The following is a 24,198-nucleotide window of genomic DNA, read 5'->3' as shown; positions in this document are numbered from 1 at the left end:
GTAATGCTCTTACATTGCAGTAAACATATTTCTACAAACCTCATTTACTGGCTCGTTTAAATTCCATTATACATATTTACCATCACTTGTAATTGATAATTTATTATTAGATCTAACTATACTTTTTTCTGTTTTGGGATAAGTATCCTTTTAACTAAATTTTAGTGTACATCCTTATTTTCTTAGACAAATTATTTAGAAGTTTAATAGCTGTTTCAAAGGATACACACTTTTTTAGTCTTTTATTAATATGCACTTCTTTTTTTTTATTGTTGGGGATTCATTGAGGATACAATAAGCCAGGTTACACTGATTGCAATTGTTAGGTAAAGTCCCTCTTGCAATCATGTCTTGCCCCCATAAAGTGTAAGCCACTCTCTGCAAAAATTGTACCAGTTGTACACTGCTATCATCATTTCATCAGATGTTTATTTTAGGTGCTAGGTTTGAATATTATTTAAAACCAAAACCAATTTCACTTTCTAATGAGATTAAATATCTTTTATAAATATTTATTTCCTATGTGATGTGTAGTTTCTTATTCATCTTTATCTATTTTTCCATTGGCTATTCATCTTTAATATAGATTTGTAAGATCTCTTTACTTGTTATATATTTTCTTTCTTTTATTTTTCTTTTTTTGAGACAGAGCCTCAAGCTGTTGCCCTGGGTAGAGTTCCGTGGCATCACACCTCACAGCAACCTCCAACTCCTGGGCTTAAGCAATTCTCTTGCCTCAGCCTCCCAAGTACCTGGGACTACAACGCCTGGCTATTCTTTTGTTGCAGTTGTTATTGTTGTTTGGCAGGCCTGGGCTGGATTTGAACTCGCCAGCTCTGGTGTATGTGGCTGTAGCTCAAGTGGCTAAGGCACTGAGCCCTTTCTTTTGTTTTTCTAGGCACCATTTTGCTCTGTTGCCCAGGCTGGAGTGCAGCAACAGCATAATCATAACTTAACTATATAGGCTCAACTCTTGGGCTTGTGTGATCCTTCTACCTTAGCCTCCCTAGTAGCTGGGATGATAGGCACAGGCCACGGGACCTGGCTAATTTTTTTTGTTGTTGTTAGAGCTGAGGTCTCACTGTGTTGCCTATACTGGTCAGAACTCCTACCCTCTAGCGACTGCCTTGCCTTGCCCTCTCAAAATGCTAGGATGACAGGCATGAGCCACTATGCCTGGCCTATTTGTTATACAGAATGTGCCAAAAAAAAAGGTATACATATTTTAAGAGATCTTGTTGGAAATTAAATAAATCATTCCCCCAAAACATATCAATTGCAGGTAAAATGGATGTGCATAGCATGTCTGGGTTCATTTGACCAGTAACAGTACCTTCAATTGAACTTTGAAAGGTAATACATAGATAACATTCCTTAAAATGTGTATAATTTTTTGGCACCCTCTGTATATTTTCAAAAATTTCCCATTTATTAATGATGTATTTTGTCAAGTAGGTATTTTAAGTTTTTATATATTGAAATCTTTTAAGTGTTTTCTTTTATGGTTATTTGTCTTTGATAGTTTGCTTAGAAAGTAATTCCAAGGCCAGGTGCAGTGGCTTATGCTCATAATCCTAGCACTCTGGGAGGCCGAGGCAGGTAGATCGACTGAGCTTAGGAATTTGAGACCAGCCTGAGCTGGAGTAAGACCCCACTCCTAAAAATAGGCGAGTGCTACGGTAGGTGCCTGTAGTCCCAGCTACTTGGGAGACTGAGGCAAGAGGATCACTTGAGCCCAAGATTTGAGGTTGCTGTGAGCTATGATGCCATAGCACTCTACTGACGGCAACAAAGTGATACTCTGGGGCTCAGTGAGCAGGGCACCGGCCCCATATACCGAGGGTGGCGGGTTCAAACCCAGCCCCGGCCAAACTGCAACAAAAAAATAGCCGGGTGTTGTGGCGGGTGCCTGTAGTCCCAGCTACTCTGGAGGCTGAGGCAGGAGAATCGTCTAAGCCCAGGAGTTGGAGGTTGCTGTGAGCTGTGTGACACCACAGCACTCTACTGAGGGCAAATAGAGTGAAACTCTATCTCTACAAAAAAAAAATAAATAAATAAATAAAAAAAAATAAAAAAAAAAAAGAAAAGAAGTCCACCTTCCTGTATCCCCCAAGTATCTGTATGCTTTCTTTTTTACATTTACAAATTTTTGAATCATTTGAGTTTTTTCCAAATAATTATTTACATCTCATGATTTGAACAGTTTTTCTTTTGTCTACTGATATAAAATATTACTTTTTTTTTTTTTTACCAACTGAGCCACAGGCGCCACCCAAAGTATTACTTTTATCATGCACTAAGTTTTCATATACTGACATTTTCTTATTCATTCTTTTTTAATCTTTTAAAAAGAATTATAAAATTAATTATAAAAAGTTTAAAACCTTATTTAATACTTATGGTAAAAATAGACAATGCAGAGAATGTAAAGTAGAGGGAAAGGCCAGTACCCAGACATGCTGTGCACATCCATTTTACCTGCAATTTATATGCTTTTTTAGGGAACGATTTATTTTATTTCCAACAAGATCTCTTAAAATGTGTATACCTTTTTTGGCACACTCTGTATAACAAGTAGGCCAGGCATAGTGGCTCATGCCTGTCATCCTAGCACTTTGGGAGGGCAAGGCAAGGCAGTCACTAGCGGGTAGGAGAAGTAACTAAATTTTTTAGTATTTATCTCTCCAGATTTTTCCCCCTAAGTATACACAAATACAAAAATATGAAAATGAAATCATTCCCTAAGATGGTTTTGTAAGCTACTTTTTCATTTAAAATTTATGGTGAATATCTTTCTGGTCTGGATCTGTAAATATAGATCTGGAATAATTTCTAAATAGCTACATAGATACCATTATAAAGATGTGTTCTTAAAGTGTACATTTAAAAAGAAAACATAACTACGTACATATATACATATATTAAAAAGTGGTTGGCAGCGCCTGTGGCTGAAAGGAGTAGGGCACTGGCCCCATATGCTGGAGGTGGCTGGTTCAAACCCAGCCTCGGGCCAAAAACTGCAAAAAAAAAAAACAAGAAAGAAAGAAAAGAAAAGTGGTAGGCATCAGATGCTTAGTACTTTTTTCTCTAAAATTTTTTGTTGTTGTTGAGACAGAGTTTCACTCTGTTGCCCTGGGATTGAGTTCCGTGGCCTCATACCTTACAGCAACCTTAAACCTTGGGTGCAGGCAATCCTTTTGCCTCGGCCTTCCAAGTACTAGCCCTGCAGGTTCCTACCACAATGCTTGGCTAGTTTTCTATTTTTAGTATTGACAGTCTCGATCTTGCTCAGACTGGTCTTGAACTCCTGAGCACAGGCAGTCCACCTGCCATGGCCTCCCACAGTGCTAGGATTATAGGCATGAACCACTGTGCCCAGCCCACTTTTTTCCTTTTTTCTTTTGCATAGGCTGGTCTTGAACTCATGAGCTTAAGCAATCTGCCCACTTTGGCCTCCCAGATTGCTAGGATTACAAGAGTGAGCCATCGCATCCAGCCCCTAGATTTTATTATTACTTTATATTCTTCACATGCAATTGAGGCAAATAGCCAGAGAAGGATGTATTTTAGATGTATAAATTTATAAAATATGAACTCTAAGATTATATTGTAGTGACTATATGTGTAATTAACAAGCGAGTCTTAATCATTTTGTTCAAGGATCAGTGAGTCTGTGGAGTCCCTAATTTGCAGGTAATCACTCTTAAGTACATTCTAGTAACAAATGTGCATCAGGGTGCATTGCATTTTTGAACTCTTTTAAATAGCGAAGAAGCAGTTTCTATGTGGTGGAAACTTATTGTGGTGAATTTCAAACAAATACTGAAATAAAGAGAATAGCAAAATGGAATCTCCTTTACTCATCACCTAGCTTCACCATTTATCAATTTATGGCTAATTCTGTTTCTCCTCTCAATCACACTGCCACACCTTCTTATTTTAAAGTAATCCCAGGTATGACATTACAATATGGCTTTCTAAAAGATAAAGATTTTCTTTTTTAAAATATAACCACAATACCACCATCACTCATGAAATACTTTATTTTTCATAGAAGGAAATCCCATCCTTATAGTTCAAAATGACTAAACATAAATTTATACTTAGAAGGGACTTTGTGGTTGTTAGACTCACCTTTCACAGAGGTCTGAAGACTTTTAAGAGTGGAATGTTTAGCTTTATGTGATCATTTTATGATGTGAAATGATCTTAAAAGCTTTTAGGAAAGGACCCATTTAAAGATCTGAATGTATTCTTCTCGAGTAAACCAAGTGTGACATTAGCTAATGATTCTGCATTTGAAATTTAAATTTAAACAGAAATGGTCATCTATGAATAATGTTTCTTAATTTCTGAGAGGAGAGAACCATGAAGTTTTAAAATCCTCATTAAAAATAAAAGATGTTCACAACATCCTGATTGTTAAACCTGGACATATTCTTTCTTGTTTGATGACACGTAAGGTGTATCTAAGGAATGGAAGGATTTGCTTCACATGGCCCAGTACTGAGAATCAAAGGACCATCTGAGGGTTGAATTTTTAGGTGGGTGCTGTCTAGTCCTGATCATACGCAAGTACATATAGTTGACCTAGATTATAAAACCTTCCATTTGCAATGCATTGTTCTCAGTCCTGTCATATGCACTTGTTCATATAATTTCCCCCACAACCCCATGGAAAAGGCATAATTACTCACATTGACTGAGGCTCAGAGAAGTCATGAGTCTCATAAACAGTGGGGCAAGGATTCAAACCTAGATATTCTTTCACCATCCTACACAGACTCTTCTTGGTGGGGAGAGTAAATAGGAAGCAAAGGGAACACATACTGTTTTAATTTAGCGATGTCTAATGAAAATAGAGACGAGCACAAAATTTTACAAAATACTTAGAAAATATTCCCTGGGTATTTTGGCCACCTCTTTGTGAAATTTTGCAATGACTATTGTAAATAAAGGAATATTTAGCTATGATTTCTCATTTTCCTGATGTATGGCGACTCTATGGGTAATCTTTGGGACACTTTGTATTGTTCAAAATACACCACTAAACATCTCATTTGCTAAAAGTTGTCAGTACACGCAAACATTTCCTCAGGGTTAGTTCACCTATCACATCTTTCTTTGTTCTCTATCTCTTGGAAGTCTTTTCATTTCATCTGTACCGTAATGTGCTCAAATGCTTGTCTGTAACCACCATCTCACCTGATTTCCAGCTGGAAATCCTGCTCCACTCTTACCTGAAATGACGTCATGGCGTCTGAAACCCAATATATCCAAATGTCTCTTCTTTCAATCCTCCCAATCCATTCATTTATTTATTTTTGCCTAAGTGTCTAACAAAACAATGCCTGCAAATGAAAAAGTTATAAAGACTTTTTCATTTAAGTCCACTTGAGGTAGTTATGTCTTAGGTAAAGTCAGGCATTGGAATGGAAGAGCTATACCTGCATAGTAGTCTGCATATCTATAACAGATAAAATAGACCGAGTGCAGAAGCTGACAGAGACAGCCAGACTGATGATGCTGTCATTTACATGCTCTGATGACACGTGGTTTGTTGATGTGCAGCAAGTATGTTAAGTATCAATTATAAATAACTAGCTGGGGCACACACGTGGCATATTTATCTCATGGTTCCTGCTTTGTAAGTAGCACTGACGTTATAATTATTGATAGTGTTGTGATGCTGATGGTAATATTATTAGGTAATGATTAAGCATATGGACTCTGAAACCAGATTTCCTGGTTCTGAGTGAGTGTTCTACCACTTAACTGCCATTCGACTTTGAGCCTTGGATTCTTTGTTAGTAAATGGGAATGACAATAATACCTACTCCAGTAGAGTCACAGGCAGTCACTTTTAGCCATAATGTTGTTGTTGTAGTTATCTGGTGTAAAAGTGACAGTATGTGTAGCATGAGGCATTGTTGTGTAGTTGGAAGAATGCAGACCTTGGTGTTAGACTAAGTTGGTTTTATTCCTGGATGTATAGACTTCTGCTTACTCATGGGACTTCAGGAAAGTCACTTCAGCTCGGAGCTTTAGTTTCTTCTATAAAATGATATTTGCTTTGAGCGGCACCTGTGGCTCAGTGGGTAGGGCGCCGGCCCCACATACCAAGGGTGGCGGTTTCAAACCCTGCCCCAGCCAAACTGCAACAACAACAACAACAACAAAATAGCCGAGTGTTGTGTGGCGGAGGCTTGTAGTCCCAGCTCCTCGGGAGGCTGGGGCAGGAGTTGGAGGTTGCTGTGAGCTGTGATACCACAGCACTCTACCGAGGGCGATAAAGTGAGACTCTGTCTCTACAAAAAAAAAAAAAGATATTTTGTTTTATTATGAATATAAATGTGTATGAGTGCTTACCTTAGAGGCTGATATATAGTAAATTGTTTACAAATGATACTGTTATTGGTTCTAGGGTTCAAGGGTCTGCTTAACAACTCAGCAACTTACATGGGTTCTTAGTCACAAGGTAACCCTGAGCTGCTATTTCATTTAAATAGGACTCAGAATTTTAATATGATCAAAGGAGGTCAGACCAGTCTCGAAGCAAATTAAGTTTATTAGCATTTGGAGTAGTTATCATTATGTTACCGAAAGCTTGGTACGTTTCCTCCTTGAGGCAGCATGAAGAATTAAGTGGTTTGAGGAGAAGGAAAAAGGAGTTTATTATTTTGCCAGCAAAGAATGAAAATACCAAATTTCCCAGAGATAGGCAGAAACATCTAGCTTTTAAAAGGGAGAGCCTATTGCTTTTTTTTTTTGTAGAGACAGAGTCTCACTTTACTGCCCTCGGTAGAGTGCCGTGACGTCACACGACTCACAGCAACCTCCAGCTCTTGGGCTTACGTGATTCTCCTGCCTCAGCCTCCCGAGCATCTGGGACTACAGGCACCTGCCACAACGTCCGGCTATTTTTTGGTTGCAGTTTGGCCAAGGCCGGGTTGAACCCACCACCCTCGGTAGATGGGGCTGGCACCCTACTCACTGAGCCACAGGCAGCACCCGGGAGAGCCTATTGTTGTTCAGCTATATTTAATGATTCTAATCATCCCATCTTTGCTGAAGATAAAGCTGTGACCTCCACCTTCCTGAAAGGCCCACCCAGACCTCCACTGGCCATGCTCAGGGCCTCCATCTCCATCTCCACAGTGCAGCTGAACCATTTCCTGTACCACAAAAACCAAAAGACGTTCCCAGCCTTTCCCAGTGCTGGGGAGGCAGGTATGTAGGCCTCAGTTTCCAAAAAGAGTGGGAGAAGTTTTAAAGAGACAGAAAACCATTTCTGCCATTTTTTCAGATCATTTCCTCTGTTACAATTATAAATATAAATAAGCCTTGCAACTTTTTTATATGGTAAGGTATTTTCCCTTAGTAAGAGGAAAAATTTTAATAGACTATTATTTTTAGAGCAGTTGTATGTTCATAGCAAAATTGAACAAAAGTATAGAGAATTTCTCATATACCTCCTGTCTTCATGCACGCAGAGCTTCCCAATTAGCAACATCTTACATCAGAATGAATGTTAACAATTGATGAACCAATATCGACACAACATTATCATTCAAGTCCACACTTTACATTAGGGTTTACTCTTGGTTGTACATTCCATGGGTTTGGACTGGGGTAGGGAAACTTTTCATGTTGGAAAACCATATTAATTTAGCTATGCTCAAATACAGCTGCAAAACACTTCAATTAGCCATACTTAAAAATGCATTTTGTGTCTCGGTACCCGTAGCTCAATGGTTGGGGTGCCAGCCACATGCACCAGGGCTGATGGGTTTGAACCTGGTCAGGGCCTGCTAAACAACAACAACAACAACAACAACAACAACAAAATAGCCAGGCGTTGTGGTGTGTGCCTGTAGTCCCAGCTACTTGGGAAGCTGAGGCAAGAGAATCGCTTAAGCCCAAGAGTTAGAGGTAGAGGTTGCTGTTAGCTGTGATGCCAGGGCACTCTACCGAGGACAACATAGTGAGACTCTGTCTCAAAAAAAAAAGTATGTTTTATAAAAATCTACTAAGTATTTAATAATTTCAAAAAATGAAAAGTTATACTAAATTAGAACTAGTTGCTCAATCCTATAACTCAATGAAATTCAAGTAGGGGGGAAGGGTTGAGAAGGGAGTGTGTAAATTCCCACCCAGTGGCTACATTGCCTAGGGTATATCGCAAACTTTCTGGGACAAAAACACACCTGTAACTCTGACTTTATCTGCACAAAATCAAAATATGTAAGTAAAATGTATGTATCCCCATAATAATCTGAAATAAAAAATAATTAAAAATGAAAACTATTTTTTTTTTTTTTTGTAGAGACAGAGTCTCACCGTACCGCCCTCGGGTAGAGTGCCGTGGCGTCACATGGCTCACAGCAACCTCTAACTCTTGGGCTTACGCGATTCTCTTGCCTCAGCCTCCCGAGTAGCTGGGACTACAGGCGCTCGGCTGTTTTTTTGTTGCAGTTTGGCCGGGGCTGGGCTTGAACCCGCCACCCTCGGCACATGGGGCCGGCGCCCCACTCACTAAGCCACAGGCGCCGCCCAAAAAAACTATTTGTTAATTTTAAAGTTAACTAACCTTTTTTTTTTGTAAAGACAGAGTCTCACTTTATGACCCTCGGTAGAGTGCCGTGGCCTCACACAGCTCACAGCAACCTCCAACTCCTGGGCTTAAGCGATTCTCTTGCCTCAGCCTCCCGAGTAGCTGGGACTACAGGCACCCGCCACAACGCCCGGCTATTTTTTGGTTGCAGTTTGGCCTGGGCCGGGCTTGAACCCGCCACCCTCGGTATATGGGGCTGGCGCCCTACCAACCGAGGCACAGGCGCTGCCCAGTTAACTAACCTTTTAATGACTGTTGTGTCTTTTTTGTGGGAAAGCATTTGAATCTTTGGTTGCAGGATGGAGGTCTGCAGTGTCAGTTGATACTCTGGGTGGTTATCAGTCATCTGTGACCATAGGGCATCTTGATTTAGGCTAGATAGGAGAATGTAGAATAGATTTGAAGCAATAAGTGGTTGAAAAGCAAGAAAACATTTTTGGGGCATGTTCCAAAGGCATAGGTATTCTGCTTTATTTTTCCCTATTTCAGTTGGATCTTTCTTAGCATCAATGACTTGAAAATGTCATCCACCGAGAACTCAATCAATTCCATCTGTAGTTCTTGAGGTGCATTGGTGATATCAACTAGTGAGGCTGAAATGCTAATTTGAGTGTGATGTTAATGATTCTCAAAGTCACTGAACTTTTCATTATATTCTCTAACTAATAGGTCTATAACAGTTGGATATTCTTCAAATGATTCACATGTATCATTCTGCTTTGCTAGCTGGGGAAAATGTTCACTGAAATTTCCTTTTGAAAAAAGATATGATAGCTTTTTTCAAAATGCTTAGATTTTTTGCTACCTATCTTATATAGACGCAGTTTTACCTTGCAAAGAAGTATTCAAGTTGTTTTGATTCGACACTATCACCTAGAAACTCTACACTCCAATAGAAATCTTCTTTCTGTAATTCATATTGTTCATTCTGTTCTTCACAAAATTTAATTGTTCTCACAGTGAATAAAATTTTGGCTAACACATGTCCCCTGCAATAGCCAGCACACTTTAGAATGGTAAGGCAAATCCACACTGAATACCTCATTGTTCCACTTTAGCATGTTATGAAACTCATGATGTGGCTGTTGCTTATATAGTTAACATATACTATAGTTAACAGTACTTGTAACTTGTTGCAAAGTGTTACTTAAAATAGTACCTTTAGCATAGAGATTTTGCTGATGCAGAGTACAATGGAAAAGGATTTGTTCTGTAAAATTTGGATTCAGCCAAAGGACACACTTAAGGATCTAGAAGGCTACATGTGGCCCTAAGGCTGCGGGTTTCCTACCCTAGTTTGGACAGATGGACAGTGACATGTATCCATTATTGGGGTGGGAGCAAGGAAACAGAACAAGAGGAGAAGACTGATTAACATCAGGTGACTCGATAGTACTCTTCTGCAAGAGTTCAAGAGAGGGGACTTCCTTACTCAGGTGGACTGGAATTTCTACTTTTCAGGAAAAACTGGTCTGTTTGAGGATCTACCTGCTTTCTTTAAGTTTCAATCTGATTAAATGATACATGGCGTAAGTGGTTCCATTATGCTTTGCTCTAATCTTTTGGGGGTCTGGTGCAGAAAGAGCTGGGTCCAAAACAATGGGCTTCTGTAATTTTTGTTTAACATCCAGAATGTTGTATAGTCGAAATCATCCAGTGTGTAGTTTTTTCAGAATGGCTTCCTTTAAGTAAGAGAAAAAAAATTTTTTTTGTGCCGTGGCATGTAGCTCACAGTATTCTCAAACTCCTGGGCTCAAGCGATTCTCTTGCCTCAGCCTCCAGAGCAGCTGGGACTATTGGCTCCCACCACAAGGCCCGGCTAGTTTTTCTATTTTTAGTAGAGACCCGGTCTCACCCTTACTCAGGCTGGTCTTGAACTCCTGAGCTCAAGCAATCCACCACCTTGGTCTCCCAGAGTACTAGGATTACAGGTCTGAGTCACCATACCCAGCTGTAAGAGAAAAATTTTAAATTGTAAATTCTGGTTAGAAAAACATATATCTGGGAAGATTACCCTCACAAACCCAATACACCGCTCCCTTCAGAAAGCTGGGAGATAGGCCGGGACTCATGCCCTGCCAGCCGCATGGTCAGTCAGTCCCAGGCTTACTGTGTTGATGTGTTGTGGCTGAGTGGCCCTCACACCTTCCTCCTCATGATATTTTTAACTATGTCGGACTAAGTCCACAGTGTAGAGTTATAAATAGGACTGAGCAGAGAGACATGATGGTCATGCTAATAATTAGGTGTCTCTTCAAAGTTGTGTTCTTAAATGTTTGTTCCATATTTATTCATTGGAGAGGCTGAGTCCTGAATTAGCCTCTCCTTGTATTCAGTCTGTTTCTGAGACTTGTTAATTTTTGTCTAATTGGGTTAGTCTCTTGCTTATTTCCAACTTTCCATCTCTTGGAAAGAGCAGAAAAAGGCGGCAAGTTGGCTGGGCCCGGCACACACCAGAACAAAACCTCTCCATTAACCAGACTTTAAAAGTCAGTTGGGTGATTATCTGTTGTTTTAAAATCTCATCGTCAGTCACTCTCTCCCCTTGGTAGTTTATCAAATATTTCTTCCAATTGGGAACAGTTTCTGGCAGATACTTATTTTGATCTGGATACACTCCCAGTGATGTTCTATTTCCTTTTACAGATTTATGCCCTGGGCAACTGCCCAACTGGCTATTGCCAGCCTGACTTGGTCATGCAGCTCTTAACCCCTGTGGAATTTAGGCAAAGTTTTCCTTCTGTACCTGGAGCTCCTAAGGAGATAACCCGTGGCCTGTCCCTGACAGAGGAGGGAAGCCCCTCCGTACCAGCACGGTTTTCCTTATGTAAGATTCACAGATGAACAGCCAAGCTTTGCTCACCATGTTCTGTTCTGCCTCCTGTCTGGGCATCTTCCTCTGGGAGACAAAGGGTGGGACATGGGCAGGAGAAGAAATACCTAAGGATTATTAAAGGGCAGAACTGGACCCTCAGATGGAGCAACATCTGTGCATACCTAGCAGACCAGTCATCTAGGGCTCAGCAAATGTTTTCAGTAAAAGGCAAGATACTCAGTATTTCAGGCTTTGTGGGACATGTGGTCTCTGTCATGATTATTCAACTCTGCCACTGTAGCATAAAAGCAACTATCGATAATATGTAAAGGACTAGGCACAGCTGTGCTCCAGTAGAACTTTATTTGTGGGCACATGTCCATTCTTACTTAGCTTACTGGCCACACAATAACAAGTAATGATCTGTATTTGGCCTGTGAGTTGCAATTTGCTGACCTGAACTAATTGTGGGAAAGTTGAAGTTTGTCAGTATCTGGGCTGATCCTTTTGGTGCTAAGTGAAAACTAGAAAATGCTGCATGAATCCAAGGAGAAGGGAGTTTTGCTGACCACTGGACAGTGGAGGCGTATTCCCCTTATAGGTCAGCTAGGGCTTGACAGCAAACAGCATGGGTGAAACTGCAGGGCGTGGGACGCTGCGGGCTACGCACAAGACTTCAGTCTGTGTCTCTCTGCCAGTACCTTGGAGAAGGGAAGCCAATCTCAATCTCCACACATGTTCCTTTATAATGAAACAATATTATTTATATCATGGAACTCTTTCATTTCAGGTAATTTGTTGGAATTTCCCTCCCACATTTTTCAGTATTAATGATCTGACCTCTTTGTACTACTCGGACAAGAATTCACCCATTTTTAGGTGATAAATAGCTATTGTTGATAATTTATGTCTTTATTTATTGATTTCCTTTTACATTTTTAAGCATATTTTTTATCTTGTTATCAATAGGATCCTTACTACAGGTTTAATGACCTTACCTACAGATGGATCTCCCTGGATAACTGGACCTATAGCAAGACATTTAAAATCCCCTTTGATATTAGGTATGTATATATGGATGTGCATATGTAATTATTATAATTTGAACTTGTTTTCTTTTTCTTTCTTTCTTTCCCTCCCTCCCTTCCTCCCCCCCTTCCTTCCTTTCTTCTTCCTCCCTCCCTCCCGCTCTTCCTTCTTTGGTAGAGTGCGGTGGTGTCATACATCACAGCAACCTTAAACTCCTGGGCTCAAATGATTCTCTGGTCTCAGCCTCACAAGTAGCTGGGACTACGGCACCTGCCACAATGCCTGGCTATTTTTAGAGATGGGATCTTGCTCTTGCTCAGGCTGGTCTCAAACTCCTGAGCTCAAGCAATCCACCCACTTTGGCCTCCCAAAGTACTAGGACTATAGGCATGAGCCACCTTGCCCGGCCCTATGGGGTCATTTTTCCAATGTTTATAATGGAGTTACCTAAACCTAGTTCATTCTGTGATGTAGATTTTCTCTATAACCCCTAGTAATCAATAGAGTATATATATCTGTAATATTTTTAAGTAGAGATATTTCATTTGCTCTGTGTGGTGCTAACCAATCTTTGAGACCATGTGAGGACACGAGAAAAAGCACAGGTCTTATTTTCATTAATGTTTTATGTTATTGTAAGCAAATATTTCCATATGAGGTAGAAGGTAACCCAAATATGTATGCCACCACTTTTGCTAAATGAAAAAAAAAAATTCTTCTGTCCCTATTATACAATTCTTTTTGGTAATTATTTACTAGTTTCAAAGAAAAAAAAAAAGCCAGAATTTTGTGCTCAATATCATGGAGTTATTGCTGCACTCCGGGCTTTTATTTCTAGATAATACTTACAATATTTTCTATAATGGTCCTATTCCATCTTGGACTCATTGTCCAAAATTTAACCAAGTGACTTTCCTTCTTAAAACTAACTAATATTCTCACAGCCTCATCGTTTGTTTCAATGTAACACCATTCTCTGTTATTTTCATCTCCTTGTATTCAGTCTGTTTCTGAGACTTGTTAATTTTTGTCTAATTGGGTTAGTCTCTTGCTTATTTCCAACTTTCCATCTTTTCTTGAAGGTGAGTGCCTAAAAAAGGTCAAAGCTGCCTAATTAAATTTCTTGCTTTGTTCTTTTATTCTCGAATCTTTTCTATATAGAAAGTTTAGATTCATCTTTCCAAAATATTGATTTTGCTGTAACACGTTTTTGCTCAAGAATAGCAAGTATCTTTCTTCTGCTGGCAAGTCAAGTATAAACTCTGCTTGACTGCTGACTGTTCCCTGTCCCTGCCACATTGCCCATGTCCCTCTGCCCTGCTGATTTGTCCAGCTTTTTTCCCACGTGGTTCCCTAGCCAGTTATGCATACGAGTCAAGTCTTTTACCTTAAAGAAATTGATGCTGTTAGCACTTCTTTAATTTAGTTTTGTTTTTTTTTCTTGGTGGTGGGGGTGGTCTGCCATCTACCCAGAATTTCTACACATTTTTTTAAAACAACTTTATTTAGAAATAATTCACATATCGTATAATTCAATCATTTAAAATGTACAATTCATTGTTTTCTGATATACTTACAGAGTTACTAAACCATAATCGATTTTAGACCATTTTCCTCACTCCCCCTAAAGAAAGCCATACCCATTAACAATCATTCCCCCTTTCCCAGTCTTTCCTCCTCCAAGTTCTTATCCCAGCTGCAGGCAATCATTAATTTATTTAATATCCTAGGTTATTATTTTACTTTAATTCATTTCATTTCATTCTCACTCTGTTGACCCAGGCCGAAGTGCCATGGTGTCATCCTAACTCACAGCAACCTCAAAATCCTGGGTTCAAGTGATCCTCCTGCCTCAGCCTCCTGAGTAGCTGGCACTCTTGGTGCCTGCCACACTGCCATAATGCTTGGTTAATTTTTTTCCCCCTGTTTCTAGTAGGGACAGGGACTCACTCTTTTGGTCAGGTTGGTCTTGATCTCCTGAGCTTAAGTGATCTTCTGCCTCGGCCTCCAACGTCCTCCCAGGATTATGGGTGTGAGCCATCTCATTTACTTTCTGACTCTGGATTTTCCTGTTCTCCATACCTCATACAACTTGAATCATGCAATATGTGGTCCTTTGTGATCAGCTTTATTTCACTTAGCATACTAATATTTTCAAAATTTATGTTGTAGTATATATGAGTATTTCATTCATTTTTATTTTTGAATAATATTTTTTAGCATGGATATAACAGATTTTATTTATTTTTCTTAAAGTGTAAGTTCTTCTTTCTTTCTTGAAGCCTTTTTCTTTCTTTTTGATACAGTCTTACCCTGTCACGCTGGGTACAGTGCATGGCATCATCGCTCACAGCAACCTCAAACTCCTGGACTCAAGTGATCTTCTTGCCTCGGCTTTCCAAGTAGCTGGGACTATAGGCACCCACCACAACGTCCAGCTAGTTTTTCTATTTTTAGTAGAGATGAGGTCTCATTCTTGCTCAGGCTGGTGTTGAAATCGTGAGCTCAAGCTATCCACCTGCCTTGGCCTCCCAAAGTGCTAGGATTACAGGCGTGAGCCACTACGCCCAGCTTTAAGAGTTTTCTTTCTTTCTTTTTTTTTTGTGGTGGGCACCTGGGATGAAGACTGATAGCACTGTAATTGTCCAACAAGATTGCCAGCCAATGAATGCCAGCCAGATTATAGACTCTTTAAATTTTGAGACTGTTAAGTTTCTTTTTTTTTTGCAGTTTTTTTGGCTGGGGCTGAGTTTGAACCCACCACCTCCGGTATATGGGGCCAGCACCCTACTCCTTGAGCCACAGGCACCGCCCTTAGACTGTTAAGTTTCTTGTAAGGCTTACCAAAAGAGTTTCTTGTAGGCTGGGCACATAATATTTGCTCATAGATACCAATCAGTTGGGTGAATGTATCCTCTTAGATAGTGTTAGTAAATATTATAGTTTGTGAAAATGTTTTTTAAATGTGTTATTTAGCTTGGTTCTCATAAAAGTTTGTGAAGTAACTAGAAAAAAATTAATATATTTGGAAATTGTAAGTTGTGCTCTTGATTTTATGGTGGTTATTGATATATTACAGAGAAAGATAAGCTGGGTTACTCAAAGAACATAAATGTGTATTAAACCAATACTTAGGAAAATCTTACTGGGAACTGCCTATTTAAATGATATATATTTTTGTTGAAATATTTGTTCCTTTAGTTCTTAACTAATTAAAAAATACTTATCTAGGTTAATGTTTTATAGATCTTGTTTTAAAAATGTTTTCTTTTTTTAGCAAATGGCAAAAAGTAAATTTGATTTTTGAGGGAGTAGATACAGTTTCAAAAATCCTGTTCAATGACATCACTATTGGGGCAACAGACAACATGTTCAATAGATATGTAAGTATATAATGGCATCAGGTTAAAAAAAAATTCTGTGTGTTTATGTTAATTGTTTTTGTGAGTAGAGAGAAGTTAATGCATAATTGGCCGTGTATTAAGTACAAGCTGTTTGAAGCACTGGATAAATTACTTTATTTCTCAGCTGCCACATTAGTAGAATGATGGAAACACTACAAACCCCATGGGGTTTTGTGGAGATTTAATAAGCTAATTATATAAAATGGTAGGCAAGTTCTTGGTACATTTGAAATGTTCAGTGAGTGCTGGTCCCTTCTCTGTTATTTGGTGATCCAGAGTTTCATGGGAAGTGACAGTTGACAAATGATTTTAAAAGAATATATTCTTTTATTCCTGGAATAATTAAATTTGGAGATCATGTCTTGATTATCCTTCCCTTTCAAGGGTAGACTTTTCAAAGCAAAAATAACTCATGACTTAGAAATACATGCTGTTCATGCCAGAGAGTCAAGCTGTCATGAAGTGTCTAGGAAATCCTTGGCAATTCAAGGCCACGTGTAAATAGCCAGATCAGACATTTCAGGGGTAAAGATATATTTTTGCTCTGTTATTTTCCCAAGACTGTCATTCATTCAGGAAAAATATAGGGAGAAACCTAGAAATCTGCATTTGGGTAGGAAAATATAGTTAGTTAGAACTAAAAGTGGGAAGCAAAACTATAGTATTTCAGAGAGGTGCTCCTCTTGCAAGGAGGCTGGATTCAAATTATTTTATGCATCTTTCATATATTTTGCCTTTAAAATTGTACACCCAAGACTGCTTCTACATCATAAGTTTGTCTTTGTTCCCTTTAACTCAGAAGTTTGATATCACCAGCATGGTCAGAGATGTGAACTACCTCGAGGTGCGTTTCCAGTCAGCGCCGTTGTATGCGGCACAGAAGAGCAGAGCTCACACTCGCTACAAGGTGCCCCCCGAGTGCCCCCCATCTGTGCAGAAGGGTGAATGCCATGTCAATTTTATTCGGAAGGTAATAGTTTCTGAAATGGATGAAGCTTTATCTTTGATGATGGAGTGAGCCAGCATATGGCAAATGGCAAATGGCAAAATGCTGTTTGAAGATTCCAGTTGTATTTCAGAAGTTGGGAATCTCTTTCCTGGCCCCTTAATGGGGTTTGGAAATTTGAAATAAGGACCAAAAGATGATCTGAATTTTCCTGGCAGATCTTCCTCTTTCTAAGTTTTCTTCCTGAAGCATGCCTCAGAACTTAGTAACATCAGAAAAAAAAGAAAAGCATGTGGCTGATAATGTAACTTGGCAAATTATTTTTTTTAACATTTAAGGTTATCATAATTACACCAAATTGTAAAAATGTATTAGTGATTCTGATTACTGTGAAGCTTTCTGAAAATATTAGTATTTTTGCTGCCGGAGTCTCATATTTTACTGCTAGGTTCTCATAAAATTTAACAAGAAGATAAAATCCACAAAGGTGATTTTTTTTTTTTTTTGAGACAGTGCCTCAAGCTGTCACCCTGGGTAGAGTGCTGTGGCATCATAGCTCATAGCAACCTCCAATTCTTGGACTCAAGCAAGCCTCTTGCCTCAGTTTTTCTAGTTTTAGTACAGACAGGCAGACAGGGTCTCACTTTTGCTCAGGCTGGTCTTGAAGGTGTGAGCTCAGGCAATGCACCTGCCTCAGCCTTCCAGAGGGTGAGGATTACAGGCTTCAGCTACCTTGCCTGGCCTGATTAATTTTCTTTTGAGTCCAATTCAGTTCAGAGGACTTGGATTTTTTTCAATACATGATTGAATTATTATTCTATGTGACATTTAGGTTTTTAATGTTTATTGTATTTTATTTAAAAATTTTTATGGTAAAATATACATAACAAAATAATTTATTATCTTCGCCATTTTTGAGTGTACAGTTGAATAGTGTTAAGTGTGTGCGTGTTGCTGTGCAATCCATTTCTGAAATTTTTTTGTCTTGAGAAACTGAGACTCTATACCTGTTAACAGCTCCTTGTTTCCCCCTCTCCAGCCCCTGGCAACCTTTTTTTTCTATTCTTTTCTATGAGTTTGATTCCTTCAGGTATCTCACATACGTGGAATCACACAGCATTTGTCTTTTTGTGACTGGCTTATTTCATTTAGCATAACGTCCCCAGTGTTCACCCAGGTTGTAGCATGCATCAGAATTTCTTTCCTTTTTAAGGCTGAGTAATATTTCTTTCTATGTGTATACCATATTTTGTTATCCATTCACAGCTCACAGCAACCTCTAACTCTTGGGCTTAAGCGATTCTCTTGCCTCACGCTCCCAAGTAGCTGGGACTACAGGTGCCTGCCACAATGCTTGGCTCTTTTTTGGTAGAGACAGGGTCTCACTCTGGCTCCCTCTGGCTCAGGCTGGTCTTGAACCTTTGAGCTCAGGGCAATCCACCCACCTTGGCCTCCCAGAGTGCTAGGATTACAGGCATGAGCCATCACGCCTGGCCATGGGTTGCCGCCATTTGACTGTTCTGAATAATGCTATGAACGTGGGTATATTGATTTCTCTGCAAGATCCATTCTTTTGGATATATACCCAGAAGTGGTATTGTCGGACCGTATGGTAATCCCATTTTTAATTTTCTGAGGCATTGACATTTATTTTTAACAACAAAGGTAATTATGTGGGTCGTTGTGAAGACATTAAACATGTTTTTCTAGTACACTTTAAGTAAAACTGTTAATTAGCTAATAAATTCTGATTAAATGGCTCTCTTTAGGCTAGATGGACTTACCATTAGATTATGTTTCCGTAAGGTAGTACTAATGTTAAAGTTATATCTCCTGTTAAAAAAAAAAAAAAAAAAGTTATATCTCCTGTTGTTTGATTCAACCAACTTGGATTTGTGTCAGTGACTCATTAACCATTTGTTCGTATTACTGTAACTGAACAGTTTAGAGTATTCCTGTGACAGTATTTAGCAGTGAAGTAGCCCGCAGTATACTTGTGTACTTACCCTTCTGTGTAAGATTCATCTTTTGATTTTTTCCTTTATTTTTTGCCTTGGGTTTCAAATTACACAGTGTTCTCAATGCTAGCGGTTGCACTTCCTCTTGCATTTTTAACCTTTACTGAAACCAGGACTATCCCGGATCCTAATGTGAAAAGTTAAGTTTTCGAGTTATCAGTAAAGGTAATATATATGTTACACCTTTATTCAAGTGGTATTTCCCTTCTACTCTCTATTTAATTTGTACCATTTAAAACATACTCTAAAATCATCTACACAGAACAAAACTTGTGTCAACAAAATCAGGAAACAGACCCAGTTTTCTGCTATCACAACATATGGGACACTAACCTTGGGGCAGGCTTCCAGAACAATTGCAAATTGCATCTTCAGTTTTCTGGCTAGATTGACAAGGTCCAGTGGGAAGAGACCTGAGTTGGAGACCAAGTCAGGAGTCTCAAATCTGAATTCTGTCATTATAAACACCAGTGACCTTGGGCATGCCTGTCATTTGTAGATGGAACTAATAATCCCTGTCATTCCCTCCTGATACTGTTATATGAGGATTCAGTGAAATAATAATATAAATTAATGCACTTTGAATAATGTAAGTGCTATATAACAATCCAAGAAGTAGAGTGTGATATTATGTATTTTGGAGTATTTTACAGTAATCTGTACTGTAAATACAGATTTCTAAATTTGTAATGAGAACAAAATGCCTCTGATAGGCCTGGCAGGGTTGGTTCACACCTGTAATCCTAGCACTCTGGGAGGCCGAGTTGGGTGGATTGCTTGAGCTCACAAATTTGAAACCAGCCTGAGCAAGAGCAAGACCCCATCTCTAAAAGTAGTCCGGTGTTATGGAGGATACCTATAGTCCCAGCTACTCAGGAGACTGAGGCAAGAGAATCACTTGAGCCCAAGAGTTTGAGGTTGCCATGACTATGACGCCATGGCACTGTACTGAAGGCAGCAAAGGGAGACTCTGTCTCAAAAAAAAAAACAAAAAAAAAACCAAAACAAACGATACCCAAACAAAACAAAAACAAAATGCTACTGCTTAGCTTCTGTGAAGTCAGTGGAAATAGAGGTGGAAAGTATCTTGTTAAAAGAAAAATGTCACTCTTCTTCCCCAGTTCTTTGATTCCACCACTTTCTCCTTATCAACGTAAGTCCTCACTTGCCTCCGTTCCTTCTCTGTGCAGTGTAGATGGTGGGATCTGTTGCTTTAACTACCCTCTTGCCAGTGGTCAGCACCATCCTTCTTGTTTTCCACTCCAGTCTCTGGCTGTTCTTTCTTTATCTCTTTATCCACATCCTCCTCCTCTTAAAAGTTACATTATTCAGGCCTGACTGTTCTAGTTACTTTTTTTTTTTTTTGGAGACAGAATCTCACTATGTCACCCTCGGTAGAGTGCTGTGGTGTCACAGCTCACAGTAACTTCAAACTCTTATAGGCTTAAGTGATTCTCTTGCCTCAGCCTCCCAAGTAGCTGGGACTACAGATGCCTGTCACAATGCCTGGCTATTTTGTTATTGTTGTTGTTGCAGTTGTCGTTGTTTTAGCTGGTCCGGGATGGGTTTGAACCCACCAGCCTTGGTGTACATGGCCGGCACCCTACCCACTGAGCACAGGTGCCACCCGTTCTAGCCACTTTTATTGTATACCCTCTCTACCCATTTACCTTCATCTCTGCAGTAACTAATTGATTTGCCAAAGACTCCTGTTATTGAATCTTCAGTCCAACCTTCTTCAGTTCCAGACCTTATACCTTATGTGTTTCTTCTAATCCCAGTGGATAAACGGTACTCATCTTCAGGCCTCCATATAAATGGTACTTTTTTCCAGGGAAATTGGTCTTGACACTCACATCTCCCATCCCCAACCTTTGGCTATATGTTCCCTGCCTATTTCCTTTGTAAAACTAATTATGCTTGTAATTATTTATTCAATGCCTGAATTTCCTGCTCCACCAGCGAGCATTATAAGCAGAAGGACTCTGTTTTTCATATATTGACATACTTCCAGCCTGAAACACAGAAAACATTTCATAGATACTTCCTGGATTAGTGAAAATTCACATTTGGAGAGGTTGTGTGAGTAAGAATGAATGTAGCCCTTGATGGGGAAAATAGTCTGTCTGATAAGATGTTGAATGTTTTACTCTCCTCCTCCTTGTTGTCTCCAGTGAAAGAAATACACGTGTGTACTACAAACTCTCCAATAAATGTTCCCAAGGTGGTTTTCATCCTGAATATGAGACTCTGATACTTAAGGGGTAAATTTAGACAGATGTGGATTCTACGAAGCAGTTTTAGTTCTTCATTTTTCTCTGTAGTGGAAACAAGTTTCTCTCTCTCTTAGACAAATTCAGAGCTAAGGAAATTATATTGTACTTAAATGAGAACAGTTCGGCCAAATGCCTCCATTCAGAAGGATCTTAGTACTTCCTCTGGTGCTGGTTTCTTTTGAAAAGCTGAGCCTCTTAATTAACTGTGTTTTGAAAATAATTTTTTTCTTTTAAGAAGTAGCAAGTGGCTGGGCACAGTGGCTCACACCTGTGTAATCCTAGTACTCTGTGAAGCCGAGGCTGGAGGGTGGCCTGAGGTCAGGAGTTCCAGAGCAGTCTAAGCCAGGGTGAGACCTTATCTTTACTAAAAATAGAAAAAAATAGCCAGGCAAGCTGTTACACACCTGTAGTCTCAGCTACTCAGGAGGCTGAGGCAGGATTATTGGTTGAGCCTGGAAGTTTGTGGTTGCAATGAGCTAGGATAACATTACTGCACTGTATGCTGGGGAACAGAGTGAGATTCTGTCTCAAAACAAAACAACACAGAACAGGATACCAGAAGTAGGAGTTATACAAATTTCTGCTCGAAAGGGATTTAAGAGAATCATTTCCTATTTTTTGAATTTGAACCTTTATAACTTAATATGGATATAGAGTGTTATGAAGGGAGAAACAGGAGTCAGTTTGAATAAGATTTGCTAAAGTGTCTCCCTTGGCCACCTGTGTCAGTGTTTATAATTTAAATCAAATGTTTTGGGGCTCTATGTTCAGAAACAAGGACTTTTGAATTCATACTCAAGGAACTAGTTGGAAGAAGTCTAGCTGGAATTTTTTTAAAAAACCTGTTTATAAAATTTTTATCTTTCAATATGTTTCCTCATTCTTTATAATTATTACATTTAAATACAATGGTTAGTTTCAGAGATATTTTGGAAAAGCTTAAAGAGCATTGTGTTGTTTCAATATAATTTTCTTTTGAAGAATAAATGTACCACTCTTCATAATTAGGTCTTATGCTCTTAGAACATTCCTACCAGGTTTAAGTATGAAGCATAGGTTGGTATAGGCCGAAGCATGGGTTGATAACGAATAGATTCATTACTTGTCACTATGTAACAAATTATGCCAAAACTTGTCAACTCAAAACAACACTTATTATGGTAGTTTCTGTCGGTCAGGATTCTGAGATCTTCGTGCCTCAGGCTCAAGATCTTTCAGTGAGTTTGTGCTCAGGATTTAGGACAGGACGGCCGTCATCTCAAGGCTTGACACAGGTGAAGTGTGTCTGTTTGTAAGCTCGCTTGCGGTTGGTTATTGGTTTGTAAGCCTGCTTGTGGTTGGTTGTTGGCGGACCTCAGGTTTCTAAGCTCTCTCGCCTGGGTCCTGCCATGACACAGCAGCTGGCTTCCCGTTTGGCCAACAGAGGGCACAGAGAGTGCCCAGATCTGAAGGCTTAGCCTTTCAAAACCGAATCAGCCAAGTAACATCACTTCTGCTATATTCTGTTGGTTAGAAGTGATTCACTAGGTCCAACCCATATTCAAAGGGAGGAGATTACACAGGGGCATGAATACCAGAGGTGAATCATCGTGGGCCGTCTTAGAGTCCGGTATGGGGACAGGTCATATACGTGTGGTTATGAGTTGACTTGTGGCCCTCCAAAATTTGTATGTTGAACTCCCAACCCCCCATACCTCAAAATGACCTCACAAGTCAACTTATTATCTGGAGATAGGGTCTTTAAAGAGGTGATTAAGTTAAAATGAGGTAGTTAGATAGACCCCAGTCCAATATGACTGGTACCCTTGTAAGGAGAGGAAATTTGGACAACAGAGATAACAGGGAGAGATACTAGAGATATTTGGTTGGGCACAGAAAAAAATTATGTGAAGACACAGGGGAGAAGGTGGTCATTTATAAACCAAGTCGAGAGGCCTCAGAAGGGACCAAACCTGCTGATACTCTGGCCTTGGACTTTTGGCCTCCAGAACTGTGAGAAAATAAATTTCCATTGTTTAAGCCACTCCGTTTGTGGTATTTTGTTATAGTGGCTATAGCAGACTGATATATATATATATATTTAACATTTTAAAATAAAACATTTTTCATAATGTTTAAATTTCATGGTAATCAGAATGTATCTTCTTTTCCCCCCTTGAAATGACAGGAGCAGTGTTCTTTTAGCTGGGACTGGGGACCTTCCTTTCCTACCCAGGGAATCTGGAAAGACGTTAGAATTGAAGCCTATAATCTTTGTCATCTGAACTACTTCACCTTTTTCCCGACATATGGTAAGCTAAGAGATGTGATTTCTTATTTTTCTTTTTAAAATCTCCTCCTTGTCATAAAGATTGGGTTTATAATCACAATATGTATATACAGATATGTTTTTCAGAGATTTAGTGTTCTTTACATTCAACTTATAAAAGTGAAAAATAGAGACAAACTAATTTGTCATGAAAATGGACAATGTAATGCAGGTAGGTAGGTGGATACATTTTAGGATATTTTGCAAAATAAAAAGAAAAGAAAGAAAGAAAGAAAGAAAGAGAGGTTACTAAGGTTAGTATTCTTTCTTGAAAGAATTTGACTTGCCTTGGGCAGCGCCTGTGGCTCAAAGGAGTAGGGCACTGGCCCCATATGCGGGAGGTGGTGGGTTCAAACCTAGCCCTGGTCAAAAACTGCAAAAAAAAAAAAAAAAAAAAAGAATTTGACTTGCCAGATTGAACCTCTTTATGTTGCATCTGCAGTCACTTTTAGTGTCGAATTCTTGGTTTGCTCAACTCGTTAGAATGACTTTCTATCCCCACATGTTTTCTTCATAACTAGGAACACTCCTGTGAGGGCCCTGACACACAAGCCTTGTGAAGAGTAGAAAATAAACTGGAGTGTCAGCAAGGCATAAAGACAGTTTTCCAGGTGAAGAATACTAGTTTTTTAGTTGAAAGAACTATTCACTGTCAAGAAACTTTGGAATAAAACCTCAGAAATCCCACAGATGTCAATGAACTAGTTGATAGCTGGTCAACTATCTGTTGAGTTCTTTGCTTAGCACTGTGTTTGGTGCAGAAAAGAAGCAGAGCAGGCACACCCCTT

At 39.3% G+C, this 24,198-nt stretch overlaps 1 protein-coding gene across 2 annotated transcripts in view; it reads left to right on the top strand.

Moving 5' to 3' along the window:
- The window catches only part of MANBA (mannosidase beta), a 111,549-nt gene that overhangs the window by 6,880 nt on the left and 80,471 nt on the right, over window positions 1-24,198 (top strand). For both annotated transcript variants that reach the window (XM_053558184.1, XM_053558263.1), the window contains 4 exons: window positions 12,399-12,493; window positions 15,736-15,841; window positions 16,662-16,832; window positions 23,270-23,393. In XM_053558184.1, the coding sequence (XP_053414159.1) occupies window positions 12,399-12,493; window positions 15,736-15,841; window positions 16,662-16,832; window positions 23,270-23,393 (496 nt within the window). The remainder of the gene's footprint in view (window positions 1-12,398; window positions 12,494-15,735; window positions 15,842-16,661; window positions 16,833-23,269; window positions 23,394-24,198) is intronic.

Source organism: Nycticebus coucang, chromosome 1, assembly GCF_027406575.1.
Source record: "Nycticebus coucang isolate mNycCou1 chromosome 1, mNycCou1.pri, whole genome shotgun sequence".
Lineage (NCBI taxonomy): Eukaryota > Metazoa > Chordata > Mammalia > Primates > Lorisidae > Nycticebus > Nycticebus coucang.
This window is presented reverse-complemented; position numbering and strand designations above follow the sequence as displayed.